Raw genomic sequence first — 26,423 nt, 5'->3', positions numbered from 1 at the left:
GGTTAATATTATGCCAATCAACTAGTTATAAACTAATTAGTTAATTCAATTACAGCAATGGACATTTTTATATTCTTGGTGTAAAGTCGTTTTGAATTGTACTTTTGCCATCTTACGGATCAATTCTGATTACCAGAAACAGCTTGAAATATACCTAAATGATACAACAAACATCGGACATGATCTTAACAAATCTTTGTAGTTTCTACAATAAGAATTCTATATCAGCTTTCCTTTATTTAATTTATCATAATATAGTATAATGTAATCTTATCAAGGCGTGAGATTTACTTTTCCCAACATTTAAGCCAACAAACGCCTAGTTTGTTTTATTCAACTTAAACAAGCAAATGAAACAAAAGTTCCACAATCTGATATTGTAAATTTTCATGTATAAGACGAACTCTTAATTATGGAGCTAAGGTTTTTTTTAACAAATTCCCAAAATACCAAGGAAACGGTAATAAATTCAGACATGTTGATAACAACAACAAAAATCATAAAGCCGTATCTTTGCTTTACATAACAATAAACTTTTAATGTTTTATGTTAAGTTGCACAAAATAATTTGCCACGTATCAATTCAACGTACGAAGCCATTTGACGCTTAACTTATCAGAACGTTAACAAATCGGAAAGATCGAATGTTCAAAGCCTCAATCGTCGACAAGTAAAAGGTTTGTAAGACAAAAGACAAAGACTTATTATGTGTGTTAACGATGTATAAATGAGATCTTACATAAAAGTTGTTTATCAAATATAATTACTATACTTTTAATAATTATTAGTCTCAACCTAGTACTTGATACCCATATTACATCATAGATCCCCGTAGCAATGTGATCCTGTAGTTGTACACCAAATAAGCAAAGTTACAAATAAAAACATATTGCTTACTAAAAAATCACTGTCATCTGAAGGAAGGCGTGTTTATAATAGTGTGCTTGCTTGCTAAGGAATTTAAATTGCTTGCTAGCATGCAATTATATTTATATTTGTGTCCGGACGGTATATTTATAAAATATGTTTTATTTCATTATACTTGTGATAGTATGAAATGACATTTATGAATCAGGAAGAAAATTTGGTTTGAAATTGCAAATGAACTCATGCATGCCATTATTGAATATTTTAAATATTTAGTCGTTTTTTTAAATATTTAGTCGTTTCTTTAAATATTTAGTTGTTTTTTTAAATATTTAGTCGTTTTTTTTAATTATTTAGTCGTTTTTTAAATATTTTGTCGTTTTTTCAAACATTTAGTCGCTTTGTAACGTTGCAATTATCTTTCGTCGAGCTGTTAACGCTAAGGTGATACATGCAAATTCATAGCATTAAATAGATAAAGCTGAAAATCTTTGGTTTTTGATTTGAAAAAACCGAGCTTTTGGACCACATGGTGGTGTACAGCAGAAATTCTAATATAATTCTGCTATGTTTGAGGCTCTTCTCGTTAAAATTAGACCGATTAACTAATTATAACCTAATTATTCAATTCAATTACAGCAATGAACATTTTTGTATTCTGAGTCTGGAATCGTTTTGACTTGTGATTTTGATAAACCTAACTTTTGAAACCTTACGAATCAATTCAGATTACCAGGAACAGCTTGTTGTTAAATATACTTAAAAGATACAACCAAACATTGAACTTGATGGTAACAAATCTTTAGAATTTCTACAAGACTACAACAAGAATTTTCTATCACCTTCCCTTCATTTGATTTATCAGAATATAATGAAATGTCACCTTATCCAACTGTGAGATTTACTTTTCCCAACATTAGAGCAAACGAACGTATATTTTAGATAAGACTTAGTCTATTTCACGAAATGAGGATCTTGTAAATTATAAATTGAGAGACAAAATACAGAGGTCATTTGTTTACGAATGACAAACAACAATAACAGTTGGGTCCAGGCCCTTATTAATCAACGATTATCCCATTATGCTCTATCCCCTAAGTCTTTTCTAGTATAGGAAAGCGTAATATAAAGTTGTTCTTTGATATTTGTTCATCCTCTCAATTTTCTAACAGCCTTTTCTTGTTGAAATCGAGTAATCTGCGTAGAGCTAGATGTGCTTTCTTGCTAGTCTTTGTGGTCGGTGGTGTAGATTCTCTGGCATCCTCAGGTATCTTGGTTGCGTTTGGTAAAGTTCCATCGACGGTATCTATGTTCGGTAGTGGTGCTGGTTCCGGGGTATCAGTCTGTGTCGTCGGTCCTAGACGTGGTAATGACGATGTTGGTTTTCTGTTGGCTGGTGTCAATTTTTTGGGAATAAGGTTCTCCGTTGAGACTTTTGGTATCAGCAGCAGGTCCGTATGAATAGTACATTTGGGTGACTGCTCTTGTAGAAGTGTGAATTGCCGAAGAAATTTTCTGTTTCTTAGTGTAATTTTGTTGGACCCGTCGACTTTTACGCGGTATTAATCGTGTTGAAGGACTTCGATGACTGTTCCAGTCTTGTCCCATTTCGTAGGTTACGGTCCTGTTTGGTTCTATATTCTTACGTAATGTCCAATGGACAGAGGTGTTAATCTTCTTGTGTGTTCTGACCAAGTTCCGCTGCTCGCGTGTGCCGGTTTCGTAAAGCCTCCTCTCGAGCATCGAGTGTTTCGCTCCAGGTTGCGTGTTGCCTATAACGACCGGGGGGAATTGGTATGAAACCCTTAATAGGTCTACCGAAGACGCTTTGGGCCGGTGATAATTTCGTATCGATATCCGGCGTGTTACGATCTTGTAGAACAGCAATTTGTAAGGCGTTTGTGTTGAGACTACCAGTTGGGCCGGTATTGTTCGTGATGAGGCGTTTCACAGTTTTAACGGCAACCTCAGCGCGGCAATTTGAGTGCGGAAATGCAACGGAGACGAGGCAGTGGAGTACCCCCTATTGTTTGAGGAACTGCCTTGTTTTGACAGCGGTGAATTCTGGTCCGCCATCAGTAGCGCATTCGTCTGGGATCCCAAAGGTGGTGAAGACCCGACGTAGGCAATTGATTAGTCCGTCGCAACCGTCTTTGGCTCGTTCGATAATAGGCCAGTTAGAGTAACGATCTACGATTACAAGATTTTTGGATCCTTTGTAGTGGAAATAATCCGCACAGATGCACTGAAAGAGGTAGGCTGGTGAGATGATTGGTGTGGGTGGTGCGCTGGGTTGGGATGGTGCTATCCGGTTGTAATGGTTGCAATGCGTACGAATTGCTGCGATATCTGATGTGATTCCCCGCCAGAAGACTGAGTCCTCTGCGCGGGCTGTCATAGATGATATGCCCATGTATGCCGAGTGTAGCACTTCCAGGATGTTTTTGCGTAACAGTTGTGGGATAACCACACGATCTCTGTACATGATGACGCCGTCCACTGTGTAGAGGCTGTGGCGAAACTGCTAGTATTCTTGTAATGGTAATGGGAGATCATTACGTGAAGCTGGAAAGCCAGATTTGATGACATTCATGAGATCGTGCATATTGGTATCGCTGGCAGTTTCCATGCGTACCCTGTCCCAGGCTGTGGCGACGTTTGTAAGTGCTAGAGAAGCGAGTGAAGCGATGGTTTCGTCAAAGCCGGTGTGTGTAGAGGTGTCCTTTAACTCTGCTATGTCGTCCTGGAGGTAAAGCATTTTTGGGTTCTCTGGATCTGTGGGTCGGAGGGAGATCGCATCGGCGGCTTTGTGACGAATACCAGGGATATAGATAATTTGGAACCTGTATCTTAGTGTCTTCTACTTGAGATTGCGTTGGCGGGGTTTGGGATATTCTCCAATGTCCCATCACCGAATAGTTTAAGCAGAGGTTTGTGGTCTACAGCGATTTTGAGGTTGGTGCAACCGAGTACGAAGAATCTGGATTTGTCGAGGGCGTCTGCGACTGCCAGTGCCTCCCCTTCTATTGGTGCATATCGAGATTCAGCGGCATGTGTAAAGCGGCTGCCGACCAGGCTTATCTTCCACTCGGTGTCGCAGCATAGTGGTCCAGTTAATTATCATTCACAGTGTTTTTAGAGTAGCCAAAATCCGATGCCATGTTTTGACCAATCAGTGGCAAGACAGGTGGGGCGTGTTTTGTCAAAGATGCAAACGCCCTCATGGATTTCATTTATGATTACGGATTTGGATTCCTCAAAGAGTGTGTAGAGCTCCTCGTCCCAAAAAAAACATCGTGCTTGGTTTTAGCAGTTTTCTAAACGGTAGCATACGTTCAGTGGTTTCAAAGGCATATGAGACTTGATTGATCAGGCCAAATCAAGAGCGGATGTCAGTGATACTGCTCGGCTTTATAAAATGGCGAATAGCATCGATGAGTTTCCTGCTTGGGCGAACAGAGTTTGATGTGATTTCAAACCCTGCGAACTCGACTCTATCTGATCGGAAGACAAATTTGTCTGGGTTGAGGATGATGCCGTTTCGACTACAGATATCTAGCCATTCGACAGCCTGATGAAAACTTTGGGTGAGGTTATCCGCCCAAAGTAGGGTATCATCTATGCATTTTTTTTTTGTTTGGAATGTGTGATACAATCTCATCGAACCAGCGCGAATAACCTTCCCCCGAAGCAATGTACCCTTGTGGCGCTGACTTATAACGATAGCAACCCCAGGTAGTGATAAAGGTGGTGAGGTGTCTGTCGTCTGGGTAATGGGGAGCGCTGTGATAACCGTTCCAGCAGTCGAACACTGATTTCTTTTTGCCACTAGGAACAGAGCAAGCCTGATGGAAAGGGCTCTCGGTGTGGTGGGTCTCCCTAGTGGCATTTGCATTTAGTGCTTGTAGGTCAACGGTTAGTTGTAGTTTACAGTTCTTTTTCGCACAGATGACCATCCTGTGTTTTCTTCTCGTACAGTGAGTTCGCAGATTGCAGCCATGACGTCGCTGATGGGTTTGTTTGTGAGGGTGCCGCCAGCGTTTCTGGTGACGTCCTTACGAAGTGTTTCGTCATAGCATTCGAGTAATTGGATGATTTTGTCTTTGCCGGTTATTTTTGTGGCTTTAACATAATCCTGCCAGCGTGTTTGGAAATACGTCCATTCCTCACTGGAACCGGCCGCGGATATGGTTGTATATCAATTACTTTTTCAACAAGAGCATTTCCATCAACATATTCATCAACTGCAATTGTTATTGTCTATGACTTCACTCTTACCAATAGACCATCTCCATTTTTGCCTTTTTCAATGCCAACGTGCACCTTCACCTCTTTTGACAACTTTGCTTTTTTTCCTCCAGGTTTTAGCTTAAATTTTGATGATCTGTCTTCCTCTATCTTCTTATGAACTCTTTAAATGAAAGGGATTTTACTCCAGTGGTCTTGCTTAGCGGTTTTGAACCTATTTCTGTGTTTAGATACAGTTTGAATTATATTGTTACAGAAAATATATAACAGCCAAAACAAATGGGAAAACATATAAGAAAAATAGGGATAGATAAGAAGATTTTAAATAAATAAAAAGTAGAATGAACAATTTCCGTTTTACAATTGAACGAACGTTCGTGCACTTGTATTTTATAAACTATAGGATTATGTACTTACCGAAATCTGATAATGCACAAAACCCACAGTTGTGGCAAAATTTGGCTTTATCCAAAAGTTTTGTTCCACAACTTTGGCAGAACATTTTGCCTTAAAAATTCCACTTTCAGACTCGTGTTTTATAATATTTATTGGTAAGATTTGCCAAATAGATTTCCTCGAAACTTCAAGTAACTGCATTATATTCAACTCATGAGCGCGCAAAAGTTTGAACGTTGCACGAAAAACAAGCAATATTGTACGGCGAAACAACAAATGTTCAATGAAAAACGCAATATTTTGCGTGGAAATATTAAATGCTCAATGGAAAACATAGTATTTTGCGTGGAAATATTAAATGTTCAATGAAAACATTATTTTGCATGGAAGTATTGTGTCTATTGTGGGCCACCGTACTAAAATCATAATAATTTCAAATTACGTGTTTATTATATCATTGAAGAAACAAAACAAATCGACATAGAAAAATAGTCAGAAAGACATTTGATGACCAATAGTAAGTTGAGAACGGTATCATCAAACTCTACGAGATGTACATCATCAAATTATGCGAAGCAAAGTTTTCAACCAGTTCCTATGTGAACAACTTCAATATCGATGAACATGTTGAAGATATGAATACCTTTGTTCTTACTTTGTTGCAAATTTGTAATTTAAGTATTCATCTTCTAAAAATTCCTCGCACGGCTGAAATTGTCCTCGTCACCTTCAACTTTCAAATTTCAATACAACTTGCGATCTTATTTTTCAGTCGTTACAAAGCCAAAAAACAGAGCTTCTGGGTTAAAACTCTCTACCGGTTTTCCTCTACTTGTTATAAAAATTTTGCCTTAATCAGAAGTTTGCAAAAGGATTAAAAACGCGAAAACTGTGATTTTGTAGTACAAAAGTATAGTAAAGTGGGACCAATACCCCCCATGAAATCAGTAGCAAATGATCGATCTTCCGGCTCCAATTTTTGCATGAGATGCGTTGACCAGTCTAATATACATATCAGTGAGGTAATCGCATTTTGTAATCGCCAGTAATCTGCCATCACTTAAGATATATTAATAAAGTAAATGGTTTGAACCCGGGAGTATCGTTACATGTTTGTAAATGTAGATCGTCCAGGTTGGTATAGTCCTGAGAAGGACTGTTTTTGTTGCTGTTGAATGACGTTTAGACAACCTTAGCGGTAGTCATCTTCAAAGTCAATTGAAAAGTAAACGTCAGGTCACTTTTATTTTAATAGTGAGTTATTAGTAAAATAGCATTCTCGTGGAACACTATTCCATATCAAATTTGTGAAAATATCTTGCTGGGAAGTCACGCATGCGTAGTGAAAAAATACGCCAAAATTTTAGCCGAGTGGGCCTTCTGTTATAAGTCTATTTTGTGGTCAGGTTAGCCGTATTTGTTATCTGGTTCTTACGTCATTGTATTGTGTGTACGGGAAATGTTTGGGTGTCAATTGTGTATTGTCATTGTGAATTAGTGTGAAGTGTAATGTTTTTAGTTAATCGTTTGTTTGTATTGGGAATACGTCGTTTGTAAGGTGCCGGTAATAGACCTTTTCAAGGTTATCGTAGCCATATTGCAGGGGGTGCAAAAACATTGGGCCGAGCGCGCGGTCACGCATGGAGTCCATCTAAATTACTAATAAATGCGCAAAAATTACCCTTATACATATTGGCCATTTCTTCCAAAAATATTTCTCGAACTCGTCCATTTTAATAGTAGCATTATTATTTTCGATTTTTTATACATGTGAGTCAAATTTTGTGGTAATCAAAAAGCGGAAAGTTAAAGAAAACATTTGTTTTCTTTGAACAACTTGACCGTCGTTTGAGCCATGTTCTTGAGTTCGCAACACACGCACATGTCTACAGCAAAGTCAGCAAGAATCATGAGGAACTATTCTAAGGCGAACTCTTATTCTTAGTTTGATTTCTACTAGGCCATATAATGAGAACTGAGAGTTCCTTGGACATCCGTTTAATCCAAGTTATAAACGTGCTACTAACAGTAGCAGATTATATTTGAAACCTGAAAGCCAGATCATCAACAAGTAATGCCAAACTCAACTTCATCAAACACATAAGGAGCTCCTGCTGTGGTGATAGTTTGCGAGCTGGACCAGATAACCTCTACCAGCAAACAGTTGAAATGGTGTTTTTGGAGTCGCGGTTGTTTCATTTTGTGTCTGTGTGGGTCCACGCCAGTATTGCATATTACTAGCTTTTGGCAGCAAGTATTCAAATACACACTTAAAACTGTTAGTCGATGGCAGGCCGGTGTTAAACCTTACATCATACTCTCTCGTCAACTGTTCAAATTCCAAAGGGACAGGGAGTAAAGATGCCTCAGATTTTGCTGGATTTCCATCAAAACTTGAATGAGAATCCTCGGTTTTATAGGCTTGATGAGGACGCTTTGATGTCGTCCATGTTTCTCTTCTTTTACGTTTAAGCGGAGTCCTCGATTGCTCGTACTCTGATAGCGTAATAAAAACTGAAGGATAATCCATTTCGCGGTTATTTGGGGCTCTTCTTCCCAAGGGAAAATGATTTGAGCAAACGAAAGTGCCTTGTGCACCAGGCTTTGGGTTAAAGTCATCGGCTCTGCTGTTTGCAATTTGTTTTCGCCAAATTTCAGCAAGTGCTTGATCTTTGGGCCACTTATGAAAAACTAACTTTTCTAGGTGAGACCTCTTAACTTGATAATCAGGATAGCGTTTATCATTATCGCAATATCCAACTGCACAACGCGCATTTTTTACCATTTCGGCTATGACTGCTCATGGCTACTCGGCTAGTTTAGGGTTTAGTTCGTTTGACTTGGCTTATGAGTTCCGCACATTTGCGAACTCAAGAACATCGCTCAAACGACGGTCAAGTTGTTCAAAAAAAAAACAAATGTTTTCTTTAACTTTCCGCTTTTTGATTACCACAAAATTGAACTCACGTGTATAAAAAATCGCAAATAATAATGCTACTATTAAAATGGACGAGTTTGAGAAATATTTTTGGAAGAAATGGCCAATATGTAAAAGGTAATTTTTGCGCATTTATTAGTAATTTATATGGCTCATTGCGTGACCGCGCGCTCTGCCCAATGTTTTTGCACCCCCTGCAATATGGCTACGATAACCTTGAAAAGGTCTAATGCTGTGATCTGTTCAAGGGGGTTTGCTCGAAGTTGGTATACCAACTTTCTAATGTAAGCCGTTGTCTATAGTCAGTGCTGTAAGTAATGCATTTTGCCGAGTCCCAGTCAATGTTGTGCTTTGTGATTCGGTGATGTTCGACAATGTGATTAGTTTTGTCTTGTTTCTTAGTAGCTGGTTTGTGTTCAGTAAGTCTTATGTTTAAGTTCCAGCCAGTTTCCCCGATATAGTAGGATTGGCAGTCGGAGCAGCTTATTTTGTTTATGTCCCTGATTTGTTCGTTTCGTTGGGTTCGTTGGGTTTGTAAGTGTTGCGTTTCATGAAGTCAGAGTTATAATTGCTTTTGTCAAAAACACGTTTTTCATAGTGTTTTATACAACTATCTCAAATTTTTTCGCTTTTTTATTCCTTTTACAAACTTCTTATTAAAACAAAATTTTTATGACATGTAGAGGAAAACCGGTAGAGAGTTTTAACCCTGAAGCCTCGTTTTTTTGGCTTTGTAACGACTGAAAAATAAGATGGCAAATTGTATTAAAGCTTGGAAGTTGAAGGTGACGAGGACAATTTCAGCCGTGCGAAGCATTTTTAGAAGATGAATACTTAAATTACAAATTTACATCAAAGTAAGAACAAAGGCATTCATATCTTCAACATATTCATCGATATTGAAGTTGTTCACATAGGAACTGGTTGAAAACTTTGCTTCGCATAATTTGATGATGTACATCTCGTAGAGTTTGATGATACCGTTTTCAACTTACTATTGTTCATCAAAATGTCTTTCCGATCATTTTTCTATGTCGATTTGTTTTGTTTCTTCAATGATATACTAAAGACGCAATTTGAAATTATTATGATATTAGCGATGTGAATAACAAAGTGTTATTACATAAGTAAATTTGTAGCAATCTTCCATAAACGTCATTGCAGATGAAATTTTGGTAGCAGTAGTAGGATTCTGTATTATTTCTACATTTTTTTATGACGCAGCAGCATCATATAATCTCCAGTTTGTTTCAAAACAATGCAGGTCGACCTTGTACAAACTCAATTTTCTGCCATTATAAAGTCAAGAAGACAAACTTTTTAGGATTAAATATCTTTGCCGGTTGTTCTATCCCTTTCACAAAAATTTTGCTCGAATCAAAAGTTTGTAGAACGAATAAGAACGCAAAAACTGATGATTTTGTAATACAAAAGTATTGTTAAGTGGGATGAACCAACTTCCGGCTTCAATTATCCAGTAAAATATACATATCAGTTGCTCTAACACCTCTGTAGGTTTATTATGCAATCAATTTATGTAAATACTAAATACATTTCTTGAATCGTGTGCAATGTTTGTCACGCGCGCGATCTCGCGTGGCTTTCACGTATGTTTTGTCTCAATCTTATATTTTAACAAGGTAGGCAACTCTCAATACAAAACTACCGACCGTTACCACAAGCACTTTTACAAAACCGTAAATGTCTCATAAGTAAATAAAAAACACGAAAAACAAATACATGTCATTAACATCGAATAATGTAATTACATTTTTGCAGTTTTTCAACATTCAAATGTATTTCTTTGTATCAGAACAACACGAATGTTTTTAGGGTTTGAGCATGGCAATATTTTTCAAAACATATACTTTTTGCTCACTTATCTAAGCATTCCGCAAATTTTTGAATATCCAAAGGCGTCGCAGATTTATTAAAATTTAAAAAATATGCCTTTTGCTCACTGTTTAGTCGAATGTCCTAACCCTATTTGCATTTGCCGAGCGCCTTTGCTTAGAGTACATGTCACGTGACTCTTCTTCCTTTCTCAAATCATGGAAGCAGTTGTCCTTATGATTTCTGAAGAGTTTCAACGAAAAATTGTTTGTCATTGTGTTTGAAAACCGTTTTTGATAAGACTGCTTTTTTGCAACTTTTTATTGAGGTGTATGCCTGTATGAGATAGTGTTCATGGAACCGATAATTCAAGTCACATATGACTTGTATCACTGTAATGTAGCCAGTCAGCCTGTTCTGATCGTTCTATGTAAACTTCAGAAGATCATTATCCATTTCTTTAGAAGTCTATTGTTTTTACAGTAAGTGAAGACAGAAAAATTGGATTGCAGGACTAAATTTGGTTTCACCACTTAAATTGAATGTAATTATATTCATATGTACAATATCATAATATATTTTTGCTATATCTACAACGATTTTTTGTGGATTGCAAAACTTAATGTTTGTTCAAAGTGTGCTAAATACAACTATACAAGTACAAAATTTGCTAAACTAATGAGATTTAACCATGATTTTTGCGATCGATTGCAAAGCTAGCGCTTGTATATATTGATATCTTCAGTTGTTTTGTAGGAAGGTCCGATCATGCGCACAAAGTAAAAATATTTTGTTTTTGTAGAATTTGTTCATGCTAGCTGCATGCAATCCGAACATACGTATGGAGATCAATGGGATGGATGGAAGACGGTCTGTCGGTCGTCTGCTTTTTGCAGTAAAACATGTAGTTTTATAGTCTGCTCACAGGTAGGTAATGAGCAAAAACTGCGAGAAATGCACCCCAAAGTACAGGAAATGGCATTTTAGAGCTTCTTAATAAAAAATTTTCCTTGGAAGCATTTGCCCACGGACTCCCCAAACACTACTCGCACCTTAGGTTCTCGGCTCAGGCTTTGGGCCCTGTTTTTAAAGTCTATATATTTAGGGCTCATTTTCAGTAGTAGCTGACTGCCCCCCCTACAGTGTTCCTAGCACGCAACTGATCCCCCCCCCTATATTAAAAAAAACTATTCAAAATACCTGTTAACCCAACAGAACTTTGTCGAAGCAATTAAAATTTGCTCGCAAAGTGTCTTCATTTGACGGCCACCATACATTTTCCGTTTCAAAAATATGTGTTAAATTGTACTTTTCTTACATGACATACATCACGGAGAAGACACTGACTGACTTCTTAAGCTTAAGCTTCGTTTAACGGCTCACATATTTCATCTTCTATGGGAAATGTTGCACTTTGCGCCCCAGATTACGTTACGTTGATGTGACTTATATAAATTAATGGCCACGCGGTGAGTTCCTTTCCCATAAACCAATATTAAACGCTCATCCCCATGAATTACTTCCGTTGGCTTTCTCAACTCTTCATAGTCCGATAAATTGTCATGTTCAAACATCATATGCTAAGTGGCACCAGATTCAATTATCCAATCAAATCTAATCTTTTTTATTTGGGATAAACGCCACCTAATCATTATTTTCTTGATTATATTTTTGGCACAATGTGCTGACTTTTTTTCTTCGTAGTGAAAATAAACGAATAAATTGTTATTTCTTCGTAGACAATAGAGTGATTTAGCAAACACAACGTTTCGTCTAAGACGTCGTCAAATATTTGCGAGGGATCTGGGTCTAGGACGCCACCACGTCGTAAAGTATTTATCATTTAGCAAATCATTTCAAGGAATTCGTAAAATGATAGTATGAAACAAGTTTCATCCATTTCGGCAAAAAATCATCGTGACAGTTTTGATTTATTCCAAGTTCTTCCTTCAAAACCTAATCATTTTTTCGTTGAACGTACTGAATTACGAGATAAAATTATAAAAGATCTTGAAAAATTAAGGAATGATAACAATGATAAACTGACATATTTTTACATCACTGGTAATCCTGGCAGTGGTAAATCACAACTTGCAAGACAGGTTTGTGAAAAAATATCGTGTAATTGGACAAATAGAACTTCGTTTGTAATGACTATCGATGGAAAAAATGAGGAATCTCTTTTAAAAACTTACTGTGAACTTGGATACCGTTTAAACTGTGACAAATATATGATTAAAAAATTTGAAAATGAAAACTGTTCCATCACAGACAAAGTGAAGAATTTGCGATCGTTAGTATCCACACGATTAAAAGTATGGCAAAATTGGTTGATCATTGTAGACAACGTGGTACAGCTTGGAAAAATTTCTTCATTACTTCCCCAAGTTGGCGATCCCATGTGGAGAAATGGACAAATCATAGTAACCATCCAGAACACAGATGCCGTACCTCAAGACGATGAGTTTAACAAACATATTTCTATCAGAAGTGGAATGAATAATAGGGAATGTTTTCAACTGTTAAAGCAATACACTATTGAACATGCTGATGATCAATTGTTGAATGAAGTATCGCACGCATTAGATCGCCAACCGCTGGCTTTGGTTGCTGCTGGTTGTTATTTCAGTCGTGTAAAAAAAGTCAACTGTTCATTTACTTGGAGTCAATATTTAAAGAAAATATGTTCAGAAGAAGAAGAAAGCATGGACGCCATTTTTGTTAAATATAACTCGGTATATCCAAGAAGTATGTTACAAGCTTCACTTTTAGCTGTCAGACAAAATGCTGAAGAATCCTCAATATTGGCAAATGTTATTAACTTTTTTTCTATGATATCGTTTGATCTTATACCACGAGACATTATTGTTTTTTATGTTCAAGAATTTGATCCCAAACACTCAAAGGAAGATATATGTCTTTGTTTAAATGACTGCTCATTGTTCTTGCATTCAGAAAATAATGACATTAGTCTACATCGTATTGTTCACAAAGCAGTTATTGTGTATCAATCTGAACATTTAAATGAAGAACATGAAATGGAAACTAACGTTGATCAAATATCCAAAGCACTTTACATGTTTAAAGAGAGAGACGACGAAATCAAATTAATGCCACATCTTGAAAAAATTGTTCAATTATTAAAGACCAACAAGACGAAAATCTACATGAACACTTTACAAGTTTTTCAATATTTTGTTGACAGATTAAGACATTTTGGGAAATACGGTCTTGCTCTTGGATTATTGGATAAATTTAAATCAGAACTATCTAGTTATGACAAAGCTTGGTATTTTAGTACCCTCGGTCTTTTATACCATGACACTGGGAAGTATAGCAAAGCAAAAAATCATCATGAAAAAGCTCTGGAAATTCAAAAACAATCGTTAGGTCCAAATCATGTTGATGTCGCTACGTCTTTAAATAATCTGGGTAATGTGCTTGAAAATACTGGAAACTACGACAAAGCTATAGAGTTTTACGAAAGAGCTCTGGAAATTAGAAAACAATCGTTAGGTCCAAATCATGTTGATGTCGCTACGTCTTTAAACAATCTTGCTATTGTGCTTGAAAATACTGGAAACTACGACAAAGCTATAGAGTTTTCGAAAAGCTCTGGAAATTCGAAAACAATCGTTAGGTCCAAATCATGTTGATGTCGCTACGTCTTTAAACAATCTTGGTAATGTGCTTGAAAAAACTGGAAACTACGACAAAGCTATAGAGGTTCATGAAAAAGCTCTAGAAATTCGAAAACAATCGTTAGGTCCAAATCATGTTGATGTCGCTCAGTCTTTAAACAATCTTGGTGTGGTGTTTGATGAAACTGGAAACTACGACAAAGCCGTAGAGTTTTACGAAAAAGCTCTGGAAATTCGAAAACAATCGTTAGGTCCAATACATGTTGATGTCGCTGCGTCTTTAAACAATCTTGGTGTGGTGTTTGATAATACTGGAAACTACGACAAAGCCGTAGAGTTTTACGAAAAAGCTCTGGAAATTCAAAAACAATCGTTAGGTCCAAATCATGTTGATGTTGCTGATTCTTTCATCAATCTTGGTAATGTGTATTATAAGACTGGAAACTACGACAAAGCTATAAAGTTTTACGAAAAACCTCTAGAAATTCGAAAACAATCGTTAGGTCCAAATCATGTTCATGTCGCTTCGTCTTTATACAATCTTGGTAATGTGCTTGGAAAAACTGGAAACTACGACAAGGCTAAAGAAGTTCACGGAAAAGCTCTGGAAATTCAAAAACAATCTTTAGGTAAGAATTTATACAAATTTCATAGTATAATACAAAAAAATTTGGCCATAATGAATTTAAAGTCCTAGATTTAAATTGTTCATTGACATACAAATAGTTTCATGTGAGGACTGGGTTGTTCATTTTTTTTGTTGACAAACAAAAGAGCCAAAGCAATAATTAAAACGCAGTTGGGATTCATATTTACATTAATCAACAAAAAGAATAATTCAAAAATCTACCTATAAACTAAAAACAGATACATAAAACCCACTCTAAAGAACAGTGAGATGGAAACAAAACATTTTAATCAAACAAACATTGCTCAAGATGTATAACAGCTATAAACTCATTGTTAGTTGTAAGACTCACCAAACCCAGCTCAGTGAAAATTATGTATTCAAGAAAATCAGACTGAAAGATTGACAAACATTGGAAATAATTCGGGATGATTTCAGGACAGACATATTTCAGCAAGCCTATGCCATTTTCAGTGTATTACTTTTTACAGCAAGAAAATATTATGGTATTATTTGACCTGAAACGAAGCTTTCTTTTCTTTTCCCATCCTTTCGGTTTTGCAAGGACTGGTTTTCACTCGTCTAGTTTTTGCTAGCAGAAAATATGTAGTTTGAAATTATGTCGCCTAGATAATTAAACCCGCTTTTCGAGTGTTCTTTTTTAACTTACATTGATACCATGTTTTTTTGTTTTGTTTTATTTTCGTTTTACAAAACATTTGCTGTTTGTTTCATGAAATTTTGTAAAGACAATAGACACTCCATATAGTAAACATTGCTTAATCTAGATAAATAATGTTTTCTATATACAGTGTCTATTGTCTTGTATTTTATCAAAATTCTCTTTGGCAGTCGTAATTCATGAAGTTTGTTTATCTATATTTATTGGTAATCTTACCCTAATGAAAGCTGGTTCATTACGTGAAAATATATTCTGCCCCCGCAATATTTCCTTTTGTAAGGTCATTTTATTACTTGAAAATGTCAGTCATGTAAAACAGTGCGTAATATATGTATATGAAATTTTGGAACTAATGGGCAAAACGAAATGAAATTTATAGTTTTAAAAAGCTTCTATCCAAAACTTTCCAATTTATTTGTGTTATTTCTTTTCGAGTGCTAGCTTTAAACTCATTTTTTTACTTGTTGTCAAAATAGAAATACACAGCTTGTGTGGATAATGTTTTTTAAAATATTGTTCATAGAAATCACAAGTGGTGATGATGCTAATGCAAAGATGTTGAAATTCTCCTGGTGTTGAAAATACAAAACAAGGTATGCCTTTTAATTATATTTTATTTTATATATATTGCATAACCTAAGCATATTTCTTTTGTATTGTATCACAATTCAAGTCATTTGATTGGTATTTGTTTTTTTAAATATTTATATTATTTAATAATATGCATGATGTACGTATACAGTGTTCCACTTTCGGACTTCAAACGTTCGTTTATTACGTATGTTCAATACTGTATCAATGACTTAAATTTTCCTTTGCGAACGACAAATAATTTTAATGTACTTTTTACCGGAGGACAGTGCTCAGCACAATTTGACAAGTCTTTGTTTATCTCAATAAATCCTGCGTAGCAAGAAAGTGGCGCAACTCTTTTCATAAAGTGCTCAAATTGACTACATTTCATAAGTTGTATTGAAGAAAAAGAATTATAATAAATGGGCCAAACCTTTTAAAATAAATCTTGCATAATGTACACCATACAGGTGGGACCCTGCATTTTAGAAGTGTTCAGGTTAGACCAGTTGTTTTAAAAGTGCTCGTGTTTGATTACAATAATTCCTATTTTCTTTATTAGAGTACATGAGATTAGTCGGAGTATAACTTTTTTCCAGATAGAAATTATGTTTTTTGCTCCTGGCTTACAGCATGTTAAAACAATTAAAAAAACATCGCCGAACCCAAGTTCTAATAAAAAATTTCTTTAAATACAGTATTCAGTCAACCTTTTACTTTAACAAATGTTATGAGATATATGAATTTTTTTCATCACATGTCTAAGCAACACTGAATGGTAACATTAGCGTCTGGTTTAATCTATTTTAACCATGGCAGTAAAATCTTGTCACTTCAAAATTTGTACTTGAAGCACATTATCAGTCAGTTAAAATTAAGATGAGACATGAGGTGATAATGATATCATGCAATCTATTTTTTTAAAGAACGTTTATTGTATTCTGCTTGTCTAATCATAAAAACTTCTCAACAAACTATCCTTTGGATATACTGTCATACTTCACGTTTGCACCACCATGCATACATTACCTAGCTAATGACATTAAAAATTATACAAAGAACGGCCACCATCAAACCGACTTTCTCAATAAACTTTAATAAATAAGAATTCCTGTTCATTGTAAGTAAAATACCTCAAAATTATATGGAAAATGGGCCGATTTGACGATGTGAATTCCACAATAAAAGAAGGCTATTTACAATTTTATTATGACAAATATAGCATTAAATTGCATATTTATTAAACGATCTTCTAAATTCTAAATTTACAGACAATTACAAATTTTTTTTAAATTTCTCCTTGTTATGTATACCAGAGAATACCTCATCAGTGTGAACATCATTCAAAAGTCCACAGAGATCATTTTGTAGCTTAGAATTAAATTTTGAATCCTTTTTACTTAGAATTGCATTTTAAAAGTTGCATAGAGCATAAAAGTTGCTGCATCAGTTTTTTTTCTACTAGAAAATTTCCCAAAATAGATAAGCAAATAACGTTACTAATCACAAAACATGAAAACAACGACTTTATTCATTGATTTCAATAAATTACTCCCACTGATCTCAAAATAAATAAATATAATTTTTTGCACTATATTAGAAGAGCACGTGAGTCCATAAATCTCATTTATGATTCAAACTGTGTCTTAATTGATGATTGTCCACTGGCTTAATGACCTCCATTAAAAAGCGCACGTGAATCAGACCAAGCCACTTACGACTTAAGACACCCGATTGAGCAAGAATAACGCTGCTGCTGAAATATCGCTTACAGAACTCAATGGCTGTATCATTTTTTCTCAGATATTGTAGCACGGACCACTGTATAGAGGACCGAAACTATTTCTTAGAGCGATGGGAGAGGGGTGTTTAATAACGCTGCTGCTAAAAATATCGCTTACAGAACTCAACGGCTGTATCATGTTTCCTCAGATATTGTAGCACGGACCACTACATAGAGGACCGAAACTATAACTTATAGTTGGGTGGGAGAGGGGGGTATTCATATCTTCAATTGTGGGGTTTACTAAGCGTCTGCTACGTAAGCTACTGGGTTTATTAAGCTTTTGCTGAAATAAAGCTTACAAAACTCAATGGCTGTATTATGTTTTCTCAGATAATGTAGCACAGACCGCTGTATAGAGGACCGAGAGTAGAAAGTTTTATTGGGTGGGAGAGGGGTGTCTTCATATCTTCAATTGTGGTCGACTGATTTCTTGTGAAATCCAACGTAGTCTACATTAAACATAATACAAAAATAGTTAAACAAAAAGACCAATAAATTGACAGGCACCATATGGAAAAATATAAAATTGATCTGAAAACTTGTTGTGAAAGCTTGGAAATATTTTGCTCAATTGCTCTTTTTAACTTTATTTATAAGAGATCTCCAAAGGACAGTTCTGTTATACGAGAAAATTTTTCATATTAGTAAAACATGATTATGGTAGCCAAAAACAATTGAAATGTTCTGCATCATACATAAAATAGAAAAGTGATGTTACAACATTTGAAGCCGGAAGTTCGATCATTTGCTTGCATCGTTCGTGTGCTTATCTTTTCAATTAATTTATACTTTAGCACTACAACATCATGATTTCTTTCACATGTTTCTAAAACAGATAGGAATTTAAGAAAAGGACTGAAATATATAAGAATTTAAATCGCTTACTTTTTTTGTGGTGTTAAAAATTTATTGAATTGCATGATTCCTTTTCTACCTGAGTAAAAATTTCATCAAGCCCGAAATTTTCTCGAAAGCAAAAACCCGGACACAATAGAAACATGACAGACAAATTTTTTTTTGTAAATAAATCATCATAAGCTTAATAAATAATTGAAAACTGCAAAAACCATCTTCAATTTGGCAAAGGTAAAACAATACCAGCATTGTTGCACGAGAATAAGAAAAACAGGAGGTAGGGCTTGAGTTTGCAGACATAAAGATAACGAGGTTCACTTTACCAAGGTGAATTAGAGAAACAGTACGTGTCAGATAATTTAGAGTTAAAGCATAAGATGTCTGTAAAATGAAAATTTTGCAGCCTGTTTTATACTTTTATTGAACAGAAATTTTAATATGACAACGGAATTTCTCTACTAACTTATGCGTATCTCTATTCGTTCTCAAGATATTGAAGCTTTTATTTTGTTCAATTCATCTAACTTGTGACGTCACGTTGCATAATGAGAACTAGAATTAATTTACTTCAACTTTGCAGAGTTTTTTTTTCTTTGTGATGTGTTAATGATATAACATACTGCCAAATTTTATCAACGTAAAGTTGTCAGGAAAATGAAGTGTATTTAAAACATGGCAACAACGTTTGAGAGAATAATTGTTCAGTTTTCGCTGCTGATCGAACTTCAATGTTCATATTTGGCATCAAGCCTTAGATAGTCTATCTAAAGGATGAGTATCGAGAATGGAAAGAAAAATTAAATGAAGCTTTTTTGTTATCTTCTGCTATAAACAAATTTTTAGACTCTAAAAATATGCTCTCAAAATTTAAATTTAATATTTTCGAAAAACTTAAGGTTATTTACTACAAAAATATATGAAATTACTGCAGAAAGAAGTTTTTCTGATTAATTGTATGGTATAAGCTAACCTCAAATGTTGCCTGATTTGATTGTACAATGAAGAACTTATGATTTTTCTAATGGTTGTTGATAAGTTTTTCAAAAATGTGCGGTAGCAAATAATATCCTTTACTGATTGGGAAAGTTTAAGCTATTTTGACGTATTTATTTCGTTTCTTTCACCCTTAAATATAATATTTTAACTAAATTTTTTAGAATTGGTGTTGCAAGAGTGGAAATACATTGATGAATCAGCGAAACATAGAGAATTGTTTTTAAAATTGATTGAATATGGACGCAATTCCAGTGTTGAGGTTAAAGAGGTGGGCAATGTACGAGTAATTTTCTCAAAAGAGTTTTGCATTGGTGAAGGAAGTGGTGCAACCCGTGTTTATCTTGGACTGGGTAAGGATGGTTACGGTAAAGCAGTGAAACGAATACATCAAGATAGATACAAAGAGCTTGCGCTGCAGGAAAAGGAAATTTTAAATCAATTCAACGCAAAAAAATCGAAATATGTTGTGAATTATTCCTTCTTAGAAGAAGATACTGGAACGGAGTATGTCTACTTAATATTAGACTTATGTGAAGAGTCGTTGGAGAGTTATGTGAAATCTACTTTGGAAGATCTTCAAAAAGTTCTTCCCAAAATTCTCAGACAAATTTTGCGAGGATTAGCTGATCTCCATAGTGGCGAAAATCCTATTGTTCATCGGGACTTAAAGCCCAGCAATGTTCTCCGAGACACAAAAGGCAACTTTCTGATAGCTGACTTTGGCATTAGTCGAATATTGAAGAAAGGTTCTACAACACATAATAGCAGTCCTAACAAAGGAACGGAGTATTGGATTGCTCCTGAATCATATATAGAAGATGAAGATTCATTTGATAAAGCGCGTTACAAAAGAAGTTCTGATGTATATGTAAGTGTAGAAATGTAAACATTTGTAAGTTGTAAAGAAACTCGATGTTGTCAAATTGCATTTTGATGTAACGCTTTTTGTTATTTTAGAATGCAGGGATGGTAGCTTATTATGTTGCAACAAAAGGGAAACATCCTTTTGGAATTCAACGGTATAGACTGGACAACATGCTAAATGGAAACCCTGTTGGTTTGAAAGAAATCAAAGATGAAACACTAAAGGACCTTCTGTCGTGGATGTTAAATCTAAAACCTGAGAACAGACCATCGGCTAGCGAAGCATTAAAACATCCATTTCTTATATCGGATCACGAGAAATTTGATTTATTATGTAATGTTGGAAATCCTCAGAATTAAGACAAATGATCCCCTGTGTAGTGCCGTTCAACAATTGAATAGCGAATCCTCAGATTGGAGAAGCCAAATGGATATTGATGTTTATATTTATTTGGTTATTTGGTGAATGAAGGACCTATAATTCTTCATGGACAGATTGCTTAAGACTTATTCGAAATATTGACCTGCATTGGAAGGAACTAACAAAACGAAAACGAAAACCATTTTATAAGATTGGCGATTACAAGGCGTTTTTCTCCGAACATTTCCTAATCTCCCTGTTTGGGTACATGCTGCTGTCAGGTCAAATGAAGAATTGAAAAACAAACCAGAACTCAAGAACTTTTTAATTTTAATAAAAGTGAACCACATCAATAAGCAATTTAGATACAACAGAACCTGTTGTGGGTAAAAAGTAGCTATTAAGAAATCATTGATACTGTAGAGATCTTATTTGATAATTATTAAGAAAAACAGATTCCACGACGTATTTATATGATATTTCACCCCGTTGCTGATGAATCTATAGCCTGTGAAATTCATTGATGCAATGTATATATTTAATTTTTACTGTAAATTGTTTTGGAAAAGACTGAAGGCGAATACGACATTAAAAGTTAACTTTTATGCTTGGCTGCACTGATAAATTTTGCTCTACATTCATCCAACATAATAAACTCTTATACGATAAAAAATTGTATTTCTGAAATTATTATAATTACTAAAAGTCTGGCCTTGGTGTTTTGGGCTCTTGGGAGTTCCTTATTATATAAAACTGACCATCAGAAGTTGTGCATAAATCCATAAATAGAATCTTTTGTGTTTTACTATCTCACATTAATTACGTAGCTGATCAATTTAAAATAGTTGAAGTAAATAACATTTTCATAAAATTGAGTGATTGACAGCATTTCGTCTAATAATTTGTATATGGACTCAATATTATTTTAATTAGTTGTATAGAAAAATAATCATAGTTGTCATCACTTTCTGATATTTTGCTTATTTCATGCGCTGTAACTCTGACACTTATTTCGTGCCTAAATCCATACAACTAAAATGCAACTGCCATGTATTTAAGATTTTTTAAATGAATGTTGAATATACACCTAAATACACGTAAGGTTAACTACGGCGCTATCTATTGCCTATATTCTAAAAGCCTCTGACTTTCACATTTACTGAGTAAAGTTTCAAAATAATCTTATAACTGCTGTAAGACCTTGTATTTATTCCACAGATAGAAAATAGTGCAAAGTTATGTTGATTTTATCATCTCAGATCCCATATCATCTGGTAGGTATTCGCACATTAATGTCACATGAAAGCACTCAGTAATAGTTGTGTGACAGATTTAGTTGAAAGTTTTGTAAATCATTTATATAAATTTTGAGCTTTTGGGCTTTATTTTATTGAATTAACTTCGCAAAGAGCAAACTATAACAACAAAAGAACGTGAATAACTTCTAAATGACAAAGAACAATGCTACAGCTTTTTCCAGTTACTGCAGCCTTTTAAACACAACGTTGCAAACATTAAAAACAACACGATTTATATAATGTATAATAAGTGCGAAGGTTTTTCTTGAATTGACTAAGGCTGACATTTTTGCCTCTTAAGTTGTTTGGATTTATTCCAGAGTTTACTGCATCGATGTATTTAAGATTTTAGAAACGTTCTTATTTTACAATGAGTTGTAACATATGACAGCTAGATTTTCTGAATTGTACAACCATGTTTGACTTTGGCAACGAGGATTGCCTTGTAATAGTAACTAATCTTCATCAATCTTCACAAGACTATAAATTATTTTGTATTCGTTTACTGAGCAATTAGTATGCTTTTTTAAAGGGCCTATGACACGAAAATTTTATGTTTGCAATGACAGTGTACTTTTAAAAAGTTTATGCAATCACTTTTAATTCTTGAGATATTGAGGTTTATGCTATGTCCGATTTATCTAACTTGTGACGTCACATTGCATAATGAGAGCTAGAGTATTAGGTATATTTAACGATACTTTACTTCCCAAGGACATAGTTTTATTTCTTGTGACGTGTTTGATGATATAAAATGCTGCCTATTAGTATCAACCTAAAGTTGTCAGGAAAATGAAGATTATTTGAAACATTTTTAGAACTCATTATGCAATATGACGTCACAAGTTGGATGAAATAGAAATAACAAAAATTTCAATATCTCGCGAAAGAAAGGAGATATGCATAAACTGTTTTAGAAAGTACAATGCCATTTCAAACGTTCTCGTGATTGCATACATAAAAATTTTCATGTCAAGAGTAGTTGTACATTTCCAAGTATAACATCGAGCTGAATTGTAAGGGATATTCTATACCACTTAGTAAAAATGTATGCTTTATAACTTATGAAGCAGTAGATAAGTCTGATAAACCACCTGCTGAAATCCACCAGCTAGAGGATCACAGTTCACTTGAGGGAAACGAGTGTAAATTATTATCCCATTTACCCCCAAAATTTGATGGAAGTGTCAATAACCGTTATGAACATTTTAGAAAGCCAAAATTTAATTTAATCAAATTGAAGCATTTGTATTTACACTTTCTACACATAAACTACGGAAAAAGAAGAAAATCATCTTCTTTACTTTTAAGACTTCTTCAGAGTGAATGAATTTCAAAAAAATTCGTTTTAAGACTAGACAACATACATTTGCCAATAAAATTATAACCAAGAATAGTATTTTATAGCCATAAATGCCTTTCCTATTACAATGTACAATTTGAGATGTTTACGTAAGGACTTACTTAAAAATATCAACTATAATATGGGCATATCTGACACAAGAACAGTGTATTGGGAATCGAACCCAAAAACTAAGCTGTACCGCTCAAAAAAGATGTGTGACATTTTGGGTAAATTAAAGCAGCTTAGAATAAATTAAACAGATCATAGATTTATTCAATAATTAAGAAATTTTATCTTCCGAAGATTGTCAGACGGTCAAAAATGGTTTGTGTTCACGTTAACTTTATCGGGAGCACGTACTCTAAACAACTTCTTTACAAAATGAATTCTATCTTTAGTTTTGATGGTTGTATATAACATGAAGTACCACTATAGTCCCTTACCAAAGTTACTGTTTTTTTAGACTTTACCGAAATAAAAAATCCCTAATGGAAAAACCTGAACGGTATAAACCAAGACCAAACACAAAGTCACATTAACTTGGAGAATACTGAACAGGAAAAAACCACTAGGGACTTTAGCCGAAATTCCGCGCCCCGGGGGAACCTTTACAAACAATAAACTTTACATACCTTTGAAGCGATTCAAAGAGCCAAAAAAGTAAAAGAGAAAGAATGAAATGCACTTTCAAGGCTGAAAATATTGACTTCCAGGTATGTAGTCATTTTTGTAAAATTCTCTATTTTTAACGAACACGGAATTCGCCACAGTTTACCGACACACAAATCTATCATTGAACTAGACAATTTTCTACTTTGAACGAGAAAATTGTTTTTGATGGGAATTTTGTAAAACGTGTGCTTTTTAACATCTAATCCATATCCAAGTCGTACCTAGCGCCACTTAAGCTTCCTTATTTTGCACCGTTTTCATTCAGTGCTTTGCGCGCCCGGTGCTACCAACGTTTAAAATATTAGAACCAGCATTTGCTGCATGATATGGATAAGATGAAAGTACTTCAAGTATTTTATAGAGCCGAAAGGGGTTCACTTGTGCAAACAATCATTTTGGAAAAATGTAGTCAATATCAAAAAACAATATCAACATTAATTACTTGAAGAAGCACCCGTTTAGTTTGGTTACCGAGGAACTGGTGATGATTTAACCAAACAGCCGTTTGACGATTATCCTTCGTACTTGACTTTGATAGCAACTTGATTGGCGAACATGGAAACCTTAGTTACTACGAAGTAAAATATGTGACAACGTCTGCGACTTGTCTTCACACTAATAATTAAAGAATACAAACAAGACACTTTTATTAAAACTATGTTTCCTTTTAGGTTCTTTATGAAGGCATTTCGCATACCATTACCTGGTGTACTAATCATTTACTTTTTGCTCGTTTCCGCTGTGAAAAAAGTATTGAAATTCCCAAGAAAGAAGTCTGCTTTAAAAGAAGACAACATACCACTTTTTACATTTACAATAATTACTGCCACGCCGCCACTAAACTGTAAATGTCTTAAACAAACAGAATACTTTTTAAGTTTCAATTTGTCGTATGAAAATGACCGACAGAAGAATTGGAAGTTTCTTCCAAACATTTTTATTCAGTAATTTCTCTCTAAACTGGTGTTTGTCATTTAAATTAATAAAGGTACTAACTCTACTTTGGTTATCAGAGCATGGCAACTACTCGCGTCAACTACAGCGCATGCCTGAGCTATCTAAACTTTCTACCTGCTCATGACACCAGAATTCCGCCCTGAAAAGAAGTGCCTCTTGAAGGAGGTAACCCATCATGCCCTTAACGTAACTTAACTTAGTGCATGTAGCACATACGGGTGACCTCCAACCGGGGTGGGTTGAACTACTCATGCATTATAGGGGATCCAAGAGTGCCTTAATAGTCCCTGTAGAAAGCCGTTCATGAAATTGGCTAACTACCAGGACTGCATGCTTTTACCGTACTAGGAGAAAGATATATTTTTACTTTACACCAGAACCACCATCTTTTCTTTGTCTTCAATAGGTCTTGTTCGCTAGATCCAGTCTTCTAGGGTCTTCTTACAGATGCTATTTGCATCCTCTACGCTAAAGTACCATTTGTACCCACTAATCCAAGTAGAAGTTGTTATGTTTATTAATTTATGTTAATTTAATAGGATTTACGTTATTAGTTATGTTAATGGTTATAAAGCTTAAATTTATAAAAGGAGTTAACTTGTACTATCTAGGCAGTGGTAAAATACACCTAAATGAAATATCAAACACTACAGTTGGCGACAAAGATTCGATTCTAATGGGCGAAGAAGCCCAAAGTACACAGACAAATGTTGGTTTTAATGTGCCCTTTATGGGACATATGGAAGAATATTCAACGAGTACAGATTGGAAGCAGTACGTTGAGCGGCTTGAAATATTCTTCGAAGTAAATAATGTAGCAAGAGAAAAGCAAGCCTCGAGCATACTTACCTTAATGGGTAGTAAGATGTATGCGTTGTTAAGATCAATTACAGCACCAAGAAGATCAAAAGAACTTACATATAACCAAATTGTAGAAACTTTAACGCAACATCTTGAGCCAAAACCAATAGTTATTGCTGAACGATATAAGTTCCACAAGGCTGAGCAAGGACAAGCGGAATCGATTAGGGAATATCTTGCCAAATTGCAGAGATTAGCAGAAACATGTGAATTTGGAAGTTATCGAGACGAAGCAATTCGAGATCGATTTGTTTGTGGATTGCGAGATCGATCGATTCGACGTAAGCTACTAGGCGAAGTTGATTTGACTTTAAAGTCTGCGGTAGAAAAAGCTTGTGCGGCTGAATTAACGGAGAGAGAAACATCAGCGTTACACGGAGAATTAATGAACCGAGTGCAAACAGCATCCCTCGAGTGTTTTCGCTGTGGTAAGAAAAATCATTCTCCCGATAAATGTTATTTTCGGAAGTCCAAATGTCACGGTTGTCAAAATTATGGACATATATTAAAGAAGTGTCCCAGGAGAGATGGCAACAACATGAAGAATACAAAAAGTGAAAAGTCGAGAAGGGAAGATGCTAAGAAAAGAAAAAAAAAAATCCAGCGAAATTCACAACGTTAA

The 26,423-nt window shown here is 35.0% G+C and overlaps 2 protein-coding genes and 2 long non-coding RNA genes across 4 annotated transcripts; all 4 read left to right on the top strand.

The window, feature by feature from the left end:
• Positions 1–553: 553 nt before the first annotated feature.
• On the top strand, positions 554–12,293 carry LOC124449571. The gene is made up of 3 exons (XR_006949448.1): positions 554–677; positions 11,085–11,209; positions 12,022–12,293. It is a non-coding gene; the product is annotated as an uncharacterized LOC124449571 (long non-coding RNA).
• Positions 12,294–19,493: 7,200 nt separating this feature from the next.
• LOC124448969 (serine/threonine-protein kinase/endoribonuclease IRE2-like) lies at positions 19,494–20,667 on the top strand. Its single transcript, XM_046999913.1, has 4 exons — positions 19,494–19,500; positions 19,605–19,793; positions 19,929–20,325; positions 20,469–20,667. The coding sequence occupies exons 1-4, from the start codon at positions 19,494–19,496 to the stop codon at positions 20,665–20,667; spliced, it is 792 nt and encodes a 263-aa protein (XP_046855869.1).
• Positions 20,668–23,954: 3,287 nt separating this feature from the next.
• LOC124447681 lies at positions 23,955–24,983 on the top strand. Its single transcript, XR_006948798.1, has 2 exons — positions 23,955–24,024; positions 24,655–24,983. It is a non-coding gene; the product is annotated as an uncharacterized LOC124447681 (long non-coding RNA).
• A 633-nt stretch (positions 24,984–25,616) lies between these two features.
• On the top strand, positions 25,617–26,423 carry LOC124448968. Its single transcript, XM_046999912.1, has one exon. It carries the CDS (start codon positions 25,617–25,619, stop codon positions 26,421–26,423), a length of 807 nt encoding a protein of 268 aa, XP_046855868.1.

The sequence above is a fragment of the Xenia sp. Carnegie-2017 genome, unplaced genomic scaffold (assembly GCF_021976095.1).
Source record: "Xenia sp. Carnegie-2017 unplaced genomic scaffold, XeniaSp_v1 HiC_scaffold_23, whole genome shotgun sequence".
NCBI classification, from domain to species: Eukaryota; Metazoa; Cnidaria; class Anthozoa; order Malacalcyonacea; family Xeniidae; genus Xenia; species Xenia sp. Carnegie-2017.
This window is presented reverse-complemented; position numbering and strand designations above follow the sequence as displayed.

Bases quoted from the DNA above. Each gene is read 5' to 3' on its own strand.
- LOC124448969 (XM_046999913.1), top strand. The intron at 19,794-19,928 runs GTAAGGATGGTT...ATTCCTTCTTAG, and splicing joins CCGTGTTTATCTTGGACTGG to AAGAAGATACTGGAACGGAG. The intron at 20,326-20,468 runs GTAAACATTTGT...TCAACGGTATAG, and splicing joins GTATATGTAAGTGTAGAAAT to ACTGGACAACATGCTAAATG.
- LOC124448968 (XM_046999912.1), top strand. From the start codon at position 25,617: ATGGGCGAAGAAGCCCAAAGTACACAGACAAATGTTGGTTTTAATGTG.